At 41.4% G+C, this 17,548-nt stretch overlaps 1 protein-coding gene across 1 annotated transcript in view; it reads right to left on the reverse strand.

The window, feature by feature from the left end:
* The window catches only part of cspg4 (chondroitin sulfate proteoglycan 4), an 81,141-nt gene extending 67,450 nt beyond the window's left edge, over positions 1-13,691 (reverse strand). Inside the window, exon 1 of the mRNA XM_080504452.1 lies at positions 13,553-13,691. Within this exon, the coding sequence (XP_080360578.1) occupies positions 13,553-13,628 (76 nt within the window). The 5' untranslated portion in view covers positions 13,629-13,691. The remainder of the gene's footprint in view (positions 1-13,552) is intronic.
* Between the last annotated feature and the right edge of the window lie 3,857 nt (positions 13,692-17,548).

Consider the following 17,548-nt stretch of genomic DNA (forward strand, 5'->3'; position numbering starts at 1 on the left):
GAAATTGGGGTGATTGTGCTGCTGCGACCTACATTAAGTAACTAACCAATAGAAATGCAGCATGATATAATGTACTGACCAGCATGACACTGGTGCTAAACCCAAATAGATGCTCTGTGGCTACAATGGAAAAACTCTTTGAGTTTTAAAAAACAAAATATATGTGGGATGAAATAAAAAACTTTAAATCAATTTACATAAATTCCACAAGGGTGTGGTATCAGTTCACGCTTTGCCAGTTTCTTTTTCATGAATGGATTGCGCCGTAGCCAGTGTAGCGAGCTGTGATCTTTTTAAGATTGTTAAAATCACACGGTGTGCCGTGGGCATAACGCAAAACAAAGACTAACCTTGCTGAAATATACATACTGTAGGAATGGCCAGACCTACAGCTATATAATCTTTAGTCTAATGAGATGATGTAAAGCTAAAGATGTCCTAGCCTATTTCTATGTACCTAAAAATATTGGAGCATGACATATGAGGAAAGGGGCAGCTTTTCAAATGTTACTGTCGGACTAAACATATCTTCAACCCTTAAACTGCTAGATTGGTTGGATTTATATAGAGTATACAGCAGTTTAATTCTTATAAAATGTGTGACAGACTGGTGAATTTAGTCCTTGGTTCTATAGTGAAAAGTCATGACTGACAAGTCTCAAAGAATTTTCGAATCCTACAGACAATATACAATGAAATTCACTTTTGAAACAGAGTTTCTTCCCGTTGTCACACAATATACTCTGAAACCATGTCGAGGATTTCAGCCCCTGCTTTGGCGTGGCTGTGTGAAAGCTTCAACTCATGACTGCACAAGGAGGTCGGTTGTGTGACTTGGCAACGTGATGACGTGTGTTTTAGCTTCACTGTGCAGCTGTTCTCTGCTTCATGCTACTGCAGGCGGCCGCACAGACAGTCAAACCAAACTTCATGGGACACATTATTTCCTCTGGTTATTTTAAGCCTTCGTAACTGGCAGGATGACGACATTCGCTCTGGTCCTCTAACACAGGGATCTGTGTGAACCACAGTGCATGAAGGCTGCACGCCCTCACACGCACACGCACACATAAACTCGGCCACAAACACACACATGCACACGATCCCCACCCTGGATACCCTTTCCTCCTCCCTTCTCTTCTTTCATCAACCTCATGTGAAGCAATGCGCTCTTTTGTTAGTCCTCCCGTCTGGCTATATTTATCTGGAGTACACTATTCCAGAAAGTCCTCTGCCAGATCCCGGGCCCGGTGCTATCCCCGGCTCCCTTATTTCTGTCTGAATCCAACCTGTAATGAGGATGTCTGGCTTGAAACTACTCAGAGTGCTTCGTGGTCCCTCGGTGGTGTTGACCAAGGTTTTCAGTCGAACGGGAGCTGAATTCGATTGCGTCCTAACGACAAGTGTTTAGAAAAGCGGCCCTCATAACCACAGCTTCCTGCAGCTGTGTTGTGATCGAGCACAAGATTCACCATAGCGATGTAAAATGAGTAGTCATCTATTTTACTTCACTGGAAGTCATCCGTGTGGAAAATAGAACAAGATTATGCTGCGTTTTACCAAAGTCGTCCATCAGGTGCCAGGTGTATTTGCTAGAATCTTTTTTCCCTGCAACCAAAATGCACCAAATGGAAATATCTTATCTCCCCCCCCGAGGTCCTCGTATCGCAGCACTTTGTAACTAACACTCAATCTTGTTGTTTAGGAGCAAAGGCTAATACCAACTCCAAGTGTAAAACTAATTAGAGTCTGAAGTCTCATGATGAACCACTGCGGCCTTGTGCTTGTGAGTCATACATCCTCTGGGCTGGAGGGAGTCCCTTCACCCGCACTGAATAGCTCTATATTTAAGATCGTGAGTCATTTTCATGTGCAAGTTACCACTGGTGGACTAGTAAAAATAAACAACCTTCGGCCTCCGGGGCCTCCTTGTTTGTGCAAACCAAACAATCCCGGACTGAATGAAAACCTCACACATGAAGCTTAAAGATTGTTTAAAGCAAAGTCATTTTTGTTAGGCGGGTACATTCTGTAGCTCAGTATAAACGTATGAATGACAACTTGAAACAATTCTGGAGACGTACACATTTACTTACATTTTCCTTTTCTTTTCTTTATGTCTGTTGGTAACTTGACCGCACAGTTTCTGTAGGCCGCCACAAATTTTCACCTACTCACCAACACACTATGGATTTGTGCTAATTAAATTTTTGCTACCAATGAGATAGCTAGCATAGCTACGGCAATGTTACCATCTGCTGTTCTGGTTTAGGTTTCAGCGCTGTATTATGTCAAGTATTTTCGCAAACATAGTGCAACTCTCACTTTCGAGGTTAGACGTGTCTGTAGATGTGGATGTGAGTGTGTGGTTGTCTGTTTGTTGAGTTATTGAATGGTGACCTGTCCAGGTGTAACCTGCCACTGACCTTATTAAGCACCCTTTACCTAGAGCTGGATAAAGCAGTATAGACAATGGGTTGATGGATGGAAGTTTATTCTTGTCACCTCGATGACTCGGTTGTTATGACTTCCTGCCCTTGTGCCTTCCTCAGCCCCGCCCCTGTGATTCACCTGTGCATACCATGTGTATGTTACTCATCGTGAGTTAATGCGTGCCAGTTCATCTTGACCCAACGTTCCCTAGTGCACCTTTACCTTCATGGTTTAGGATTGTTTCTTGTTACTTCTTTATGCTCTTTTCTCACCTCTCTTATACATTGTGATTGACTTGCCTGTGTTTTGAGCCTCTGGCTATTGTGGACAATAAATACTCTTCTTTTACTGAACGCCTTGTGCATGAGTCATGCTGTTTGTTCCCTGGTATTTGTGCTGTTGCAATCCGTTGGAGCAGATTGGACCACCTGGTGAGCTAGTCGTGGGTTGTATGTTTGACACAGTGGTTTTTAATTGCTGGAATATTTTAAAATACTAAAGTTGGGGTGACTATGGCATGAACGATTTGAATTTCCAAGAGTTGTAGGTTTATCAAAGGGAAATGCTCATATCTTTGCACAATGCAGTGTTTCTGTTTGCTTTAACAGTGAATAGCAAAAACGAACATGGACATGGAGAATTCTTTCAGACTTGGCTAATTGCAGTACACTGACATTCTTTCTGGGCAGTTTTTTTTGTCTATATTAGGAAAGAGAAGCAGGGGGACACAATCTGATGAAAGCCCCCGGCTCCCCCGCCGCTTGCGACTGACTGAGCCAGCTCCAGATGTTGGAGTGGAGACCAACGGCTTTTCCCAACACGTCTCATATGAATCAGCCCAAACTGTGGAAACATTTCTCATGATTCACGCTGCTTTTCCAGTCCTTTTTGTTACACCACAGTCTGCCTCTGAACGGGACATGTGAGCCACACGCTGCCGAGCATGTTCAACAAGGCAAGCATTGTTCCCTAAATCAAATATGGACATTAATATACATCACATGGCGATGTAAGATATCAGTTGATATCAGGAGATGATAAACAGGAAGGAAACAATTTGAAGATGAGAAATCGGGAGTCAGACTGACTAATTCCATAAAAGCCCTTTAGGGTAAGAAGACCTTTTGTTATTCATTTTCCTTTTAATTTATTTTCAATGGATAAGGGAAACAATGGCAGCCAGAACAGAATGGATTTCTTCTCTGTCAAATGATAAAACAGACTATTCTCTTTAAAATAAAAACATTTTTAAAAAAAGGAAAAAAAAAACCCACAGAGGCCGCTCGTATCGAGACATCTGGTCATGCATAATTCCTGCTTATTGAAAACTTGGCAGTTCTGTGGTGATGAGAATTTTCTCTGGAGTTTTCATTTTTTGGGCACTAAACTCCCCAACAGCTCTTATCAAAAATAAACACACAGTTCAGTCGCTGCACTGGGGTGAGGGTATAAGCCTGCTTCTCTCAGGGTCATAACACACTTAGACTACAAATGTGCCACTTCAGGTCTCAGCCTACAGGTACCCTCATGCTAATGCACATCGTGCTGCCAAAGTAGTGTTTTTGAGGGGCTTCATTCTGCACTTAAAAAAACCCAAACCTCTTATTTACAATTTGAATAGTTAGGTATTCACAACATTTAATAATCAGCATTCATCTTTTTCCTGTCTAAATCCTGCTGCTGCAACTCCCAAGATCCTCCAAAAAAAAAAAAAAAAGAAGAAGAAAAAACACGAGTCAAATCTAATCTGTACCACTTGGGTTGTAAGCTTTCTGCCAAGGACATACATCATCCCCGACACTTTCCCAGCATTTAGTGTTGGATTTGTCTACAGCTGGCAATGCTGGTTTACCCATCACTCCTGAAATATCACAATGGCTATAAGACTGACTGCCAAAGAAACTCTACACAAGCATGAATCCACTATTTATATCTTTTAAGTTGTCACTTCAGGTAAAACATGTTATTTGTCCATTTCCTTTAGCTGCTTCTGCGACCTGCTACCAACAGGTCTAGTTTACTTTGACACTCCCATCATTTAGATTTTTTAACTTGCCACCACTCTCATTCAGGCCCTGTCTCACATGTCAAACTGTCTTTTCTGCACATCAGGTCTTCATCACCAAAATCAGCATGAAAACTCAACTTGTTTTTACAAAGTCCTGCTTCTGATGGTCTGACCTCAATGTCTCAAAGTCTGTGTGTGTTCCCCCAAAGAGACAGAAGATACTGAAGATCCACAGAGGAACTGTGGCAACATCTCTGAGATGACTGGAACAACACCCCTGCCTACAAAGTACACCTTCACAGAGTTTGTGCAAGTGTACGGGGAGAATTGTTTGGCCACGCCATTCTCTTTGCTGCATTTTATTTGATGTAGTAAAAAACTAAACAAAACAAAACAAAAAAAAAAGTGATTTGGAACTGCTGTGGCCTTTTTAAAAAGGAAAAAGTCTGTTCCATTTACTATGTAATCTCACTGGTATATTTATGTTCTTTATGGTTTATTATAGCAGTGGATATGTTAATATATTATTCAGTTGTGCTGCTGGAATTCTAACTCTCAGTGTTTATGGATGTGACCTCATTGTGCACATGGACCCGTTCCCATATAAAGGACAAAACCTTTTCAATAAATAGAGCAAACAAAAGATTACAACCACCAAATTTAAAATAAAACACATTTTATTACACCACATGTGACAATAAAGCATCATTACTATCACTGTTAAAGAATTGTTTAGTCAACAACAGAAAGGAATATATCAGCAATACATTTTAAGAGGTGCTTATTAATCATGAGTTGTTGCTTTTACTGTGTTGTAGGATTTCATGCCTTCGCCATATTCCCAGTAGCATCTGGTCACATCGATTTAGCCTACCGTGTTCCCAAATAGTCCAGAATAATCGGTGTAACATTGCAAAAGTGCTTTGAAGTAAATGTTGAGTGTTTTCCTTGTTCACCCATGCAGCGACTGCATAACCTCCCGCTGTAAGTAAGACTGTGTCCAAGCAATTGCATAAAATTGCACGGCAACAAGGTAATCACAACAATTTCGGATCCCAAATTGCCACTTACAGACTCAAAATCTGGGAGTAAACCATCCGTCACTAAACTGACGCAAGAAACAACAAGGGGAGAAAAAAGAAAAAATTCCCCTTCCACAAATCCATCTGATTGACGTGAAAGGGGTTAAAACAACACAAGAGGCCACCATGAGATGGCCTCTGACCTTCCACCTAGGGACAGAATCTGGTTCAGTGTTTGTGTACAGAAACCCCTTTGTGTACGTACGCAGAGCTAAATGAGGCCTGTGTGTGGCCTGTCGGCCCGCTCTAAGCAGATCATAGCCCCAGAATATAATCCGAGCAGCCTGCCATTGACAGCCAGCAACCTCAAAGAGAGCAATGTGGGAAAGATCATCTGCCACGAGAGTCTGAAGTCCTTAAGGCGACGGACTTCTTTTGGGGTTGTTGTTTTTTTTTCTCTGTGTTCTTGCATCACAACGTGAATAAACTGAGCTATGGTATGTGCTTTTGAAGCCTCTGAGTGCTCACTGTCAGCGTGAATGACATTCAGAATGAAGGCAACGTTTTTTTTTATCCACCACATCTGCAAAACCCTGTGAAGGACAGCTTGATAGGTTCATTGTGTTTTTTTTCATGAGATGATTCTGATTTGGATACAGCCATCATACCCATCATACCAGCAATTAGGTCTTTGCACTCAACATTTGTTTCAAATGTGCAGAGCAGATGACATCGCATCGTGAAAGAAATCAGACAGAACAAAAAAACCATGGATAGTCAGATGATCAGACTGAGGTTAAAGATACCCTTAAGGCAGCGTGCAATTAACAGACTGCCTCCTTTGGGCAAAAGATGTGCTATCGGGCAATGTGTCACATCTCTTTGAGCTGCATACACACTCGTTTGTGTCCCTGTTAGTTTGTGCTGATCAGAGCTTCAATATTATGAAGACATCCATTTTGTAATTTAGCTAAATTAAATTATAATGATCTGAAGGAGACGTTTACTCCAAAGCAAAGACTGAAGTTGTGATAATGCGGTGGCTATACTGTGTTTGATTCAGCCTTATTGAATTAACTATGGCCTTGGGGTGTTTGCATTGCTAAGAGTTTGTAAGCCCCAGGCAGATGTGAGCCTTGGCCAGAGGATGGCCCAACTTATTGTGGAAAGTAAAACAAATTTACAGTATTTTTTTTCCAGAAGATTATTGCAGACTTGGTAAATACTTTGACTCTGTGTGGACTTGTTGTTATCTGAGGGTATCATTTCTCAGGATCGGGTGAAAAAGGAGAAAGACTTCTGAATTTTGGTCACTTATTCTTGCTGTTCCCTAAAGTGCAATTACACGCCAAAAAAAGAAGAAATCGTGTTGAGTATTTGTGGATTCAAGAAAGACTTGGCGATTAAAACTATAAATAATGAATATATGGATAATATTCAGCACTCATGCTGCAATCAAGGTCGTTATTGAAAAACTCAATTCAGCTTTCTGTTTTGACAAATCTTGGTTTGTTCCACAGTATTTATGTGGGGTTTTTTTTTTACAGGCCCTAACAAATGGAAACTCTAAGAACAGCTTTGGCTGAGTCCGTTGGATGAAGTTGAGTAAAGGAGTGATACAATGGACAGAACATCTTTTTTTCTGAGGGACTTTTGTTCATTTTATAATTCCAGGCCATAGCTGACTTGCTAGTCTGACCGTGGCACTTCATCTATGAATGAACAGCTGGATTTAGCCTGGCTCAAGGACACCTTAACTGGACCTATTGCTGTCAGAGAAATCACACCTCTAACAAGACCATTATGGGCTCGACAATGTAATGACAGGCTCGACACGCTGCTCTCCACTTTGTAGCTTCAGGTCAAATCTGATTTCTTACGTGTAGTAACAAGAAGTTACAGAAAGGAAATAATCTGGGCAAGGCAGGTTGCCCATGCAGCTAACTTTGGATTCTTGCAACGATGTTTGCCTGCGGCCAGAATACCGTCACCAAAGAAGAAGAAGAAGAAGAAGAAGAAGAAGAAGAAGAAGAAGAAGAAGAAGAAGAAGAAGAAGAAGAAGAAGAAGAAGAAGAAGAAGAAGAAGAAGAAGAAGAAGAAGAAGAAGAAGAAGAAGAAGAAGAAGAAGAAGAAGAAGAGTTTAATAAAACATGACTCGCTGAAACTTTCTCTCTGAAAGTGGAAGGATGAAACATCAGGCAGGCAGGAGTGAGGCAGGTTATATCATATGAGCAACATTATCAATATTGATCGTATCCCATGCTCAGAGATGTTAGAAGGGTCTCATTTCCATTTTGGAAAGCAGCTCACTCGTCAGTGAGTGGAGTGTCTTCAAAGTATGAATGTGACTGCAGTTCTTTGCTGCAGCACTTGTTCTGCAGCAAAGAAAACCTCAAGCGTTTCCTTTTTTTAAGAGACAATGTTTGGATGAAAAGTAATAATTTTCGTTCAATTACGGAGTAAATGGGAGAACGAGTGAGCAGCAAATCTAAGGGAGAAGGTCACTTATCTTCAAGTTACTGGTCCAGAAAAATCTTCCAACTCTCTTTGCAAACATATTTCATTACAGAATATAATGTGTGGCTGCTTTAGAGATTTATAGACAATTAAAAGTATTTACTGTCAATTTCATTTAAAAGTAATGTTTAGTCTCTGTCTCAATATGAGGGTGTGAAACTTGTATGTAATTGAGGTTATTCATATAAGATTTTGAAAGGGCAAAAACTTTTTTCCTGAATCTTCTTGTATTTCTTCCCATCAAAACTAATTGTACAGTTTTTTTTTTTTTTGCTGCTTGTAGTAAATGTGTCCATTTTAAATGTCACAAAGCCAACTTACCAATATTATAATAACATACTTCTTCCAATATTGTAACATTTTGCAGTTATAATATTATTGAAATATGATTTTAAAAAGAAAAACTATATTTAAATGTAATAACTGCAGCCAATAGTGTAAAGCTATAGTAGACGGCATAGTAATTATAATCCTCATAGAAGATGCATATTATGCAGCATATTATTACTGTGATGTTTTCTCACTGTCGCCATTCATTCTATAACGGTGCACATTTTCTGTCTTGTCTGTTTTCTAGTTTAGTTTTAAGTCTCACGCTGTCTCTTATTTCAGGCTCCTTGGCTTCCCCTCCGGGTGTCTGATTGCTGCTCACCCTCCCAGATGTCTTTCACCTGTGGCTGAGTGTGTGATTGTCTGCACCTGGTGGCTGCACTCGTTGGGCTACAGTTCTTTGTCTTGTTATCCCGTGCGTTTGTCCCTGTGTTAACTGTGTTCTTTCACTGGATCTCTGGGATATTTTGCCTGTCTTCTCTGGGATTCAGTTGTTTTTTTCTGCATTTCCTTAAGTGTCCCTGCCTTTGAAGAAAAGAGCACTTATTTCAACACCCGCTGTGTCTGGTACATTCTGGTACATTCTGGTACATTCTGGTACATTCTGGTACAAGGATCTATGTGTGTACCCTACATCCTTGACACATTACTGCCAAGTTATTACATTATTGGCTTCATCACATTTAAAAAGAACAAAAGCTTAATGTTATTGGCTGTTATTACATCATTGTTTGCTACAAAATGACATTCAGCTCCAAAAATATGTACAATATTGAAACATATTTTCACTATTATACTTCTTTATACTGATTTCTTTGGACGACAAGAGGAAGATGGCATAAAAGACACTCCAAACGTTGAGCCCTCTAATGTTGCCTCAAGTGTAAACAGATTATCTGTCAGATTTTGTGTGAATGAGGATAATAGAAGAGCCAGGAAGCTAAAGTGAACACCACTTTGTTTTTGGACCTGTGACATGTCGGGGGGTATTGCTGTAGAGCAAAAGCAGACGAGCAGCAGCGAATTCTGCACTGCACGTATAAACACTCAGATTTTTCTTGTTTGGATTTTCTCCAAAAGCCACGTTTCTGTTCTGTCCTAACACTGCATTTGTGTTTAGACTGAAAGGTGAGGGGAGGGTTACGCAGCGTCTCTGTGGGACCCTCGACACGACCAGCACAACACTAATCTCATCAATTTCCCAATGCAAATATTGGATTTATTAATCTTCCACGCAGACACTCGTAATCACAGCATCCTTCACTGTCAGCTCTCAGGCAACACGTTGAGGCCTTGTGCACGGACACTTCACAAAGTGAACACAAATCCCACGTTTATTTTTTCCTTCCTTCCTTGTTACCATGGTGACGGTACACTCGAGGGTCGATGGCAGGCCTGCGTGCAGTCTCCGGATGCAAATCCCTCCGTTAAGCCTCGCAATTAAAAATGCAAACACATTCAAGTGCAGGGGATCTCCAAAACACACAAATGTGCATAAAACATTTCATATTGTTTGTAGTGGCTGCTTTGTCGTATTATTTGTTATTTAAGCAGTTTAGGACAAGCATCCACAATTAGGTATATGGTAATTTAATCAAAGCACATTCATCTAATTTCAGATTAGGCATATTGGTGGTGTTTTCACACAGCATTGGTTCTGCCAGTAGAGATTTATTTTTTTCCCTGCCCTACTTTTCTTCATCTGTCTGTGTATATTTGTATTTTAGAAACACCAAAACATCAGAACAAAACAAAGGCAGTATTCAAAAAGCAGACAGTGGGAAGGTTCATCACAGGGTAAGAAAGTAAAGTGACTAACATGTCACACTGGGTGTGGCAGTAGATGTGTCTTCCTTAGAAAAACATAGCTACTAAGCAGATTCGTCTGCCAACATCAAATTTTTGTGTGTGCATTACCAAGGTACCATGCCAAGCAAACAACATGCATGCACCCGATAGCAATTTACGGTTTGGAAATAACTACTGCTTCTCCAATTTTCCCAAACTTTGGTAAAGCAGTGGTTAGGAGGCGGCCTTGTCTCCTGCCCAAGAGAGACAGGGCTGCAGGGCGGATGAAAGCCTCTGAACAGGGACGTGTCATGTCCAATTTCAGATCAAGCCGTGATAAAGTGAGCATCCTTTGGTTTTATAAAAGAGCTCTCACATGACTTCTGGGTGCAGAAAGTGGTTGTCAGTTTTCAACACCAAAAGACACACCGTTTTTAAATCGAGAGGTGACATTATAAACATGATCTGAAATAGGTGAAAACTAATAATGTCGTTTATAGGTGCAGTGGTAAATCAGGGCTTGTAAAAATCAGAAGACTGGTCTATGAGCATGAATACTAAAATTTGTGCTCTAGTTGTCAAAGACACAGATCTGAGCTTTCTGAGATTTCTTTGGATTTACAAGCAAAATGAAAGGATTGAAGATAGTAGTTAGGCTTCAGTGGTATGTGGGTAGATAAAACACAGTGGTGATTGATGGGAAATTGGAAGGTTGCACCACCAAAGAAAACTCATGTAGCTTCCGTGTACTACATGTAATCACTATACTGTGCAAGATGCTCCCAAGTCGAGACATTTTGCATATGGAAGGAAGTACAATAACCCAATGCCACAATTCAAGGAAGATTGGGATTTAGGACACCATGAGACATCATTAAACTGACAATAACATATTCACTCTTATGAGCAATCTTGTCAACATTTATCATTAGACATGTTTTTGGGATGAAGGAACAAAGTAGAATACTTAGAGAAAACCTACACAGAAGAACCTGACAGTTCATTAGAAAGGCCAATCAAGTCCAACTGCGGACAATGGAGTCTGCAACATGGCTGGAAAGCCATTGACAAGCGATTAAGCAATATATGGTATGTATGAAAAAAAAATCTGTAAATCCTGCAATCAACCACTAACATACAACATACAGTAGAGGTTTTTGGGATGCAATGTAACCACATCATCTGCGGGGGTGGGTGGGGGTGGTGCAGCTCTGTTTCTCTTGTGAATTTGCAATCATCAATCCTAATGACCCCCCCAACACCACCACCACCCCATTAATACATGCCAGCTGAGGCATGTTACATTGCAAATTTGGTAAAATGAATGATGAAGAAAAACTTAAGTCTTCTTATGAGAGTATGAGTAACAGGGTTTTGTTGGTTTGAGTGATTCAGCGCTAAAAATATTGCAGAAAAATGTGAAGGACGACTCACCACAGCTCTGCTCATGGTGCCAACACTGAATTTGAAATACTGATGATTCCAATATCATCATGATTACAGATTGAGTGATCAAATTCACAATGATGGTAGATGTATGTCAAGAAAATCAAACATTCATTGAGTTGTTAATAATAGATATCCAAGGTCTTCAAGACATTACAGCCTGTGAAAGTTACTTTTTGGTGAGTTGAACACGAACATTCAAGACGAATAGCTTTTAAATGTACTTGGATATCTTTGAAATGGTACAGATGGGATACAGTTTGTCCCTTCAACACCTGATGAGAGGCCTCTGGAAGTGCCAGCGACTTGAAGAAGACCTGGGCATCTGTGGTGCTTGGCCCATGGCATTTGAAGATGTAAATAAGAGGAAGAAATGAAACCCTCTGTGAGCTTTCTCTGTAGTCTGACGAAGAGTCCCCCAACAGCTTGTGGCAGGCGCTTTGCGGTGGCCAAAATCTAATCAGCGACTTGGTACATCTGGTCAACATTAGCATTTAGCTCTCATGGGTCAGTGGAGGAATACTGTTCACACCGAGGCGGCGGCGACCGTGCCAGCAGATAATTAAATGAAGCGGGATTGTTCCATGGTACAGTTTTCCCCGCCATCCTGTTGATTGAGGGAACATTTGATCTTAGATACCTATTGCATCGAATGCATCGTTTAACCACTCAGTGCTAATTGTGTATCCTGATAAAGACCCGCCATGCAAATATGAATTCCTCGTTTGCTGAGTGTACTGCTAATCTTTTGGCAAGTTAGCAGGAAAGGGGACTTCTTTTTTTTAATACTTGTAGTGAATTGATCACAGTGAAGCGGCACCAACCTGCTCCCCTGTTCAGCTTTGATTCACTGCCATTAAAACAACAGCAGTAGATAGTCCTGTGTTCACATCAAGAGACAGTTTTTTCACTTTAGCTGCCAAAGAGACAGTCATGGAGAGGTTTTGCCCAGACTTAATTGGAGTGGAATTTGTGAGAGTCTGAAGATCTGAAAAGGAGGTGGGGTGGGGGTATCAACAGCTGCTATGAATCCAAGGCTGAATCTGCCAACTCGCCATATGTACAATTTCATGCTGAGGTGAGCTGGTGAAGCTGCTGCTTGAAGGCAATGTATTTTCCCATCCACATGCAGAACACCGGACTTCCCACACAAACTGTACTTGTGCAAATGAAAAGACGAAGCACCGTTGCGTCATATCATCTCAAGGAACGTTTATCTGCAGCTCTGCCTTGATAGTCTATGGGACCATTGTATGGGCCTCCACCTTCCCAGCAGCAACCTCATACTGCCTCTCTCATGCTCTTAGCAGCTCCTCACTCGCTCTCTCTCTCTCTTTCTCTCGTTCCTCCTCACTTTCATCTCTCCTCTCTGGGCGGGTGAGGAGCAGCTCTGTCTGCCACCATGCACCTCTCTGTGAAAGAGCCATTCATTGCTGCCGGCAGAGGGACCTGAGCGCCGAGGGCTTCAACTTCACTGCCTCCTGCCTTTTGGCAACAAGTTTCTTAGTGCAAACATTCTCAAGGTAAATGCGCTCATACATTCAGCTGGGGCAGGGACATGAAAGTTAAAAGAAAAAAAAATAGAAGCACGAGATGTGAGACCCACAGAAGTTGTCTCAGACTCTGGACTGAGGTCAGCCTGTGGCACATCTCTAGTTCCTCCAGTGGATTGAGTTTCATCTGAGAAAGGAAAGGTTTCTCCAGAATGAATGGCATGTGCTCTGTAGGAGCAAATAGGAAAATAAAACAAAGGGAAAGAAGGTCTAAAGGGGAGCAACTAATAAACTTTTTTAGAGTAGCATGAAGTTAGTTGAGCTGGAGTTTTGAGGCATTAACACATCAGCCTGTCATGCTTTTGATTTATGCACAGGGGAAGCCGGTGAATCTGATCTCCTCTCGTGCATCTCTGACAGAAGGGGAGCAGAAGGGAGTGGTGGTGGGTGGAAGGAGGGGTGGTGGTGGTGGTGTAATCCAGGACACTAACAGAGTGATCTGCTATGGCACTTACCTCCATGACTGGGGCTGGGGAGGCAGCAGAGCAGGGTCAGGAAGGCGCCGGCGAGGACCGAATGCAAGGCTCTCATTTTGTCTTCGCTCAAAGTTAAAGTCCTCCACTCTCCACGTCAAACACACTCCATTCAGAAGGGACTGAATGAGTTTCCAGTTTTGGGACCTGCTACAGGATACTCCTCGATGTGAAGGGGCAGGGCTGGGGAGGGACCATGAGAGGGACGCCCTCCTTCAACCTCCCCCCTGTCTTTCCTTCTCCACCAGCACACTCACTCTCAAACACACACACACACACACACACACACACACACACACACACACACACACACACACACACACACACACACACACACACACACACACACACACACACACACACACACACACACACACACACACATCTTCATAGACTGGAAAATCATATCCTGCCTCTCCCTGCTGACCATGCACTTAGTCACAGATGTAAGACTTGTTGAGACCGAGTCGCATGTGAAACCGCACACATCCAGACAAGCACATTTCCATCTGTTATCTACATACATTGAACAACCTCAGAAATTAAATGTGGCCTGGCTGTCGCTCTGTATCTCACTTCTGACCAATCTGGATTTGCAGGACTCGCTTCTTTTGTCTCACTCTGTAATTGGAGTGGCCTTTGGAGACCGGCAGCATACGTCTGCAAGGATAAACCTTTTACTTTTAATTAAGCACAAATCAGGTTGCCTAACTCTCTTGGCGCTTTATCTTTTGCAAGCCCTTCCCTTGATCAATGTCTCGCTCTTTATGTTTTTGTACAACAAACCTGCACCCCAAAGCTAATTAAGCTCACACTTGAGCTTTGACTGGTTGTTTGTGGTGGATTTGCATTTGCACCAGCTTCTCCATTGATAGGCAGAGGACAATGGGAAAAAGTTTCGCAGCTCTGGTTATCTAAAGCAGTTCGGAGAAAGCCTTTAATCGAGGTGAATGCTGTCACCAATTGTTCCCCATTTGGCGCATGGTTTGGGTTTTGGTGACGAACATGCTCAGGTGCTCCTCATGAGGATTAGGATTTTCTGGTTGGATGCTGAGATTAAACCTCAAGTTCACTCAATTTCACCTGTCTCACAGTCAGCTGGCTGGCAAATTATTCCTCCTTGATACTGACACCTGAAATGGGAATACAATTAAAATTTTCCTAACACTTCCTCTCAGGTGTGGAATAGCTGTGCAACACCAATTCGCTGCTGACTGCAGTCCTTGCAGTTCAATTAGTCTTTCTTTTCTTTTCAACTGAATAAACAATCCCTTGGGAATGATGTTCAAATTAGGCAGCAGGCGCGATATAATTCACAATTGGCAGGTGACAAGAAAAAACACTTCACATGATTGTGTGTGTGGAATATCTGGAATATCCCCGACATAGATCAGAAGTGTCAAACACAAACTAGTAAGAGGAATAAATACTGAACTGTGAGATCTCAGTTGGGTCAGGGAGGTGAATTGACAGCTACAATTTATTTTCGTTTCAGTGCAGAAAAACACAAACACGATCTGACTTTAGTAATGTTATTAAGAAAACAATTGAATTTATTCAGGAAAAATTTGCATTGTCAAATCGGTTCTTCCTGCTTTGATTAATGCATGTGTCAGCCCCATCACCTTTCAGAACACGCACTTTCCGCCTTAAGTGAGTCCCCATTTCCATGACAACAGCTATGCAATGCTGCAAGGTTTTAGAAACGACTTCCGAGGTGGAACTTTTTGAAAACGCTTTGAAAACACAATATTTCTGAAACATTGCTCCTGCACATGAACACCACAGCGATAGTAAAGAGACCTTCTGCACATGCTCAGTAAATGGACTATAAGAACAATGTTTCCTTTGTCATCACTCCACATTCTCCTGGGACTTGATAGTTTCATAGTTGACAGTCACTAATGATCATCCAAACGAAAGTCGGTGTACTCCTATTGTTAATGTTTGTAGTGTGTTGTTCTCTGAGCACATGTGTGTGGCTTCATTACAAAAACAACCAACAGTGCCGACTCCTGGCCTGGCATGCCAACTACATCATTTTCAGTGTTTCTACCGTGTAGACAGACATAATTATAAAAATGTAGCCTTGTAAATGCAAAACTTTTTTGAAGTGGAATTTGAAATGTTGTCACATTAAGGGGGCCTTGCCTAAACTCTGCACCCCCCCCCCCCCCCCCCCCCCCCCCCCCCCGCTGTGGACAAATTAGGAACAACAATCCCTAATTTTGAAAAGCAGCTCATAATATTTTTTTTGCGATCTTTTACACTTGCCACAGAAGATCAGCTGTCGTCCGTGGAGCCCATGTATGACACATTGCATTTATATATTCATTTGTACAATGTGATGAGTTATTTACAACAAAGGTTTATAACAATAAAAACATAACCGGGTGCACTTTGCATTGTGAGTAAGAGCCAGATACATATGAACATGTACAAATAACTTAAAGCAGAAATTTCGTGTTTTGCTCTTGTCGATAGAAACTCAACAAAAACATAACATATATCTAGTGATCATCATGAAGTCATCACTGTTAATTTAGAAGAAATGGGAAGAGATGAGGAAGTTACCAAATATATTCACTTGATAAAAGGTGAAGTGAAACAACATTACTGTACATTGCTGAAATGTGGTGCTCAGCTGTGGCACAACCTGTGGTTCTTTGGAAAATGTTGTGAGACCATATTCACGTACCTGACAAATATTATATGAGAAACAGCTCGGTACAATGACGTAACTTGGTGGCTTAAAGTCCATGTAGACGGCTTGTACAATTACAGCTTACTGGTTTAAGTGCTTTCGTACATCACGATTGATCTATTATCATTAAAGAAACTGCAAATCAAAGCGAAAAACCTTGACACCCTTCAAATTTATGGTCAAGCTCGTCGCCACTAAAGGTGTTTTAGCCTCATTTCTACTCTCATTGTGTTGAACTCTGACATGTAACAACACTGCCTGGATCAAATCAGCCATGGATGCCTGGAATTTATGGATCGGTTCAATCAGCTTCCTGTTAGTGAACATTTCCTGTAGCTGTTGAGATAAATCAGCGCAATAGTTTTAGAGAGCGACACTGACGGAGAGTTGCAGATAAAAAGTTACATCTGCCTTTGCAGACATTACTTCAGCTGGTTTTACTATCTTTCATTAGAGAGGACAGGAAATCACAAAACTGCTCACTTGTCCACTTTCACCCACCAAGACATCTGTTATTGTGCTTGAAAGTAGGACGGCATCATTTACTGTGAGTGATTGTGTGCTTCTTTGTTCTAACAAAAATGACAATAGAAGAGAGTTCGAATGGGTCTGATTTACTCGATATATACAATTCTGCACAGTTTACATTTGTCACACACTCATGTCAAATATCCCAAAAAACAAACACAATTTAGGACATTTGCTGTCATAAATATGTTCACCAGATTGTGGACACATCAATAATAAGGCAGATTAGATTTCAAAACATAATTAGAGGCTCAGAACCTGATCTCGTCAAGCTTTCCTCATCAGAAAAAAGTGTGTATTCGTGACATGCAAATACAACTGTAAAAATTTTACTATTAGCAACAACAGTGAGACACAAACACACTCACTTTACCAGAAAGTACTGGAAGGACCTTATGCTAACTGATTAAAGTACAACATTCATTGTGATTGTTATTGTTATCATGTCTCCCAACTTTTATGATGTTTTTATGGACTGATGACGATTGGATGCTATTATGGGTGAGTCTCAACTATTAAATTGCGCCTGCACAGTACAGCGCTTCGTCACCTCCGACAGTCTCTGCAGGAGAGTATAGCAACCATGAAAGAATCTGTCCACCTTGAGAGCCGGTATAAAAACTTTGATGATACAGTGGATCCGCACAACAGTGTCCTGCAAATGGACCCCACAAAAGCGAAGAAGCGTTTTGCCGATAGACTCGTATTCGTTGTTGTGTAAACGAGATCGTATAAAACACCTTTCA

The sequence above is a fragment of the Blennius ocellaris genome, assembly GCF_963422515.1.
Source record: "Blennius ocellaris genome assembly, chromosome: 11".
NCBI lineage: Eukaryota > Metazoa > Chordata > Actinopteri > Blenniiformes > Blenniidae > Blennius > Blennius ocellaris.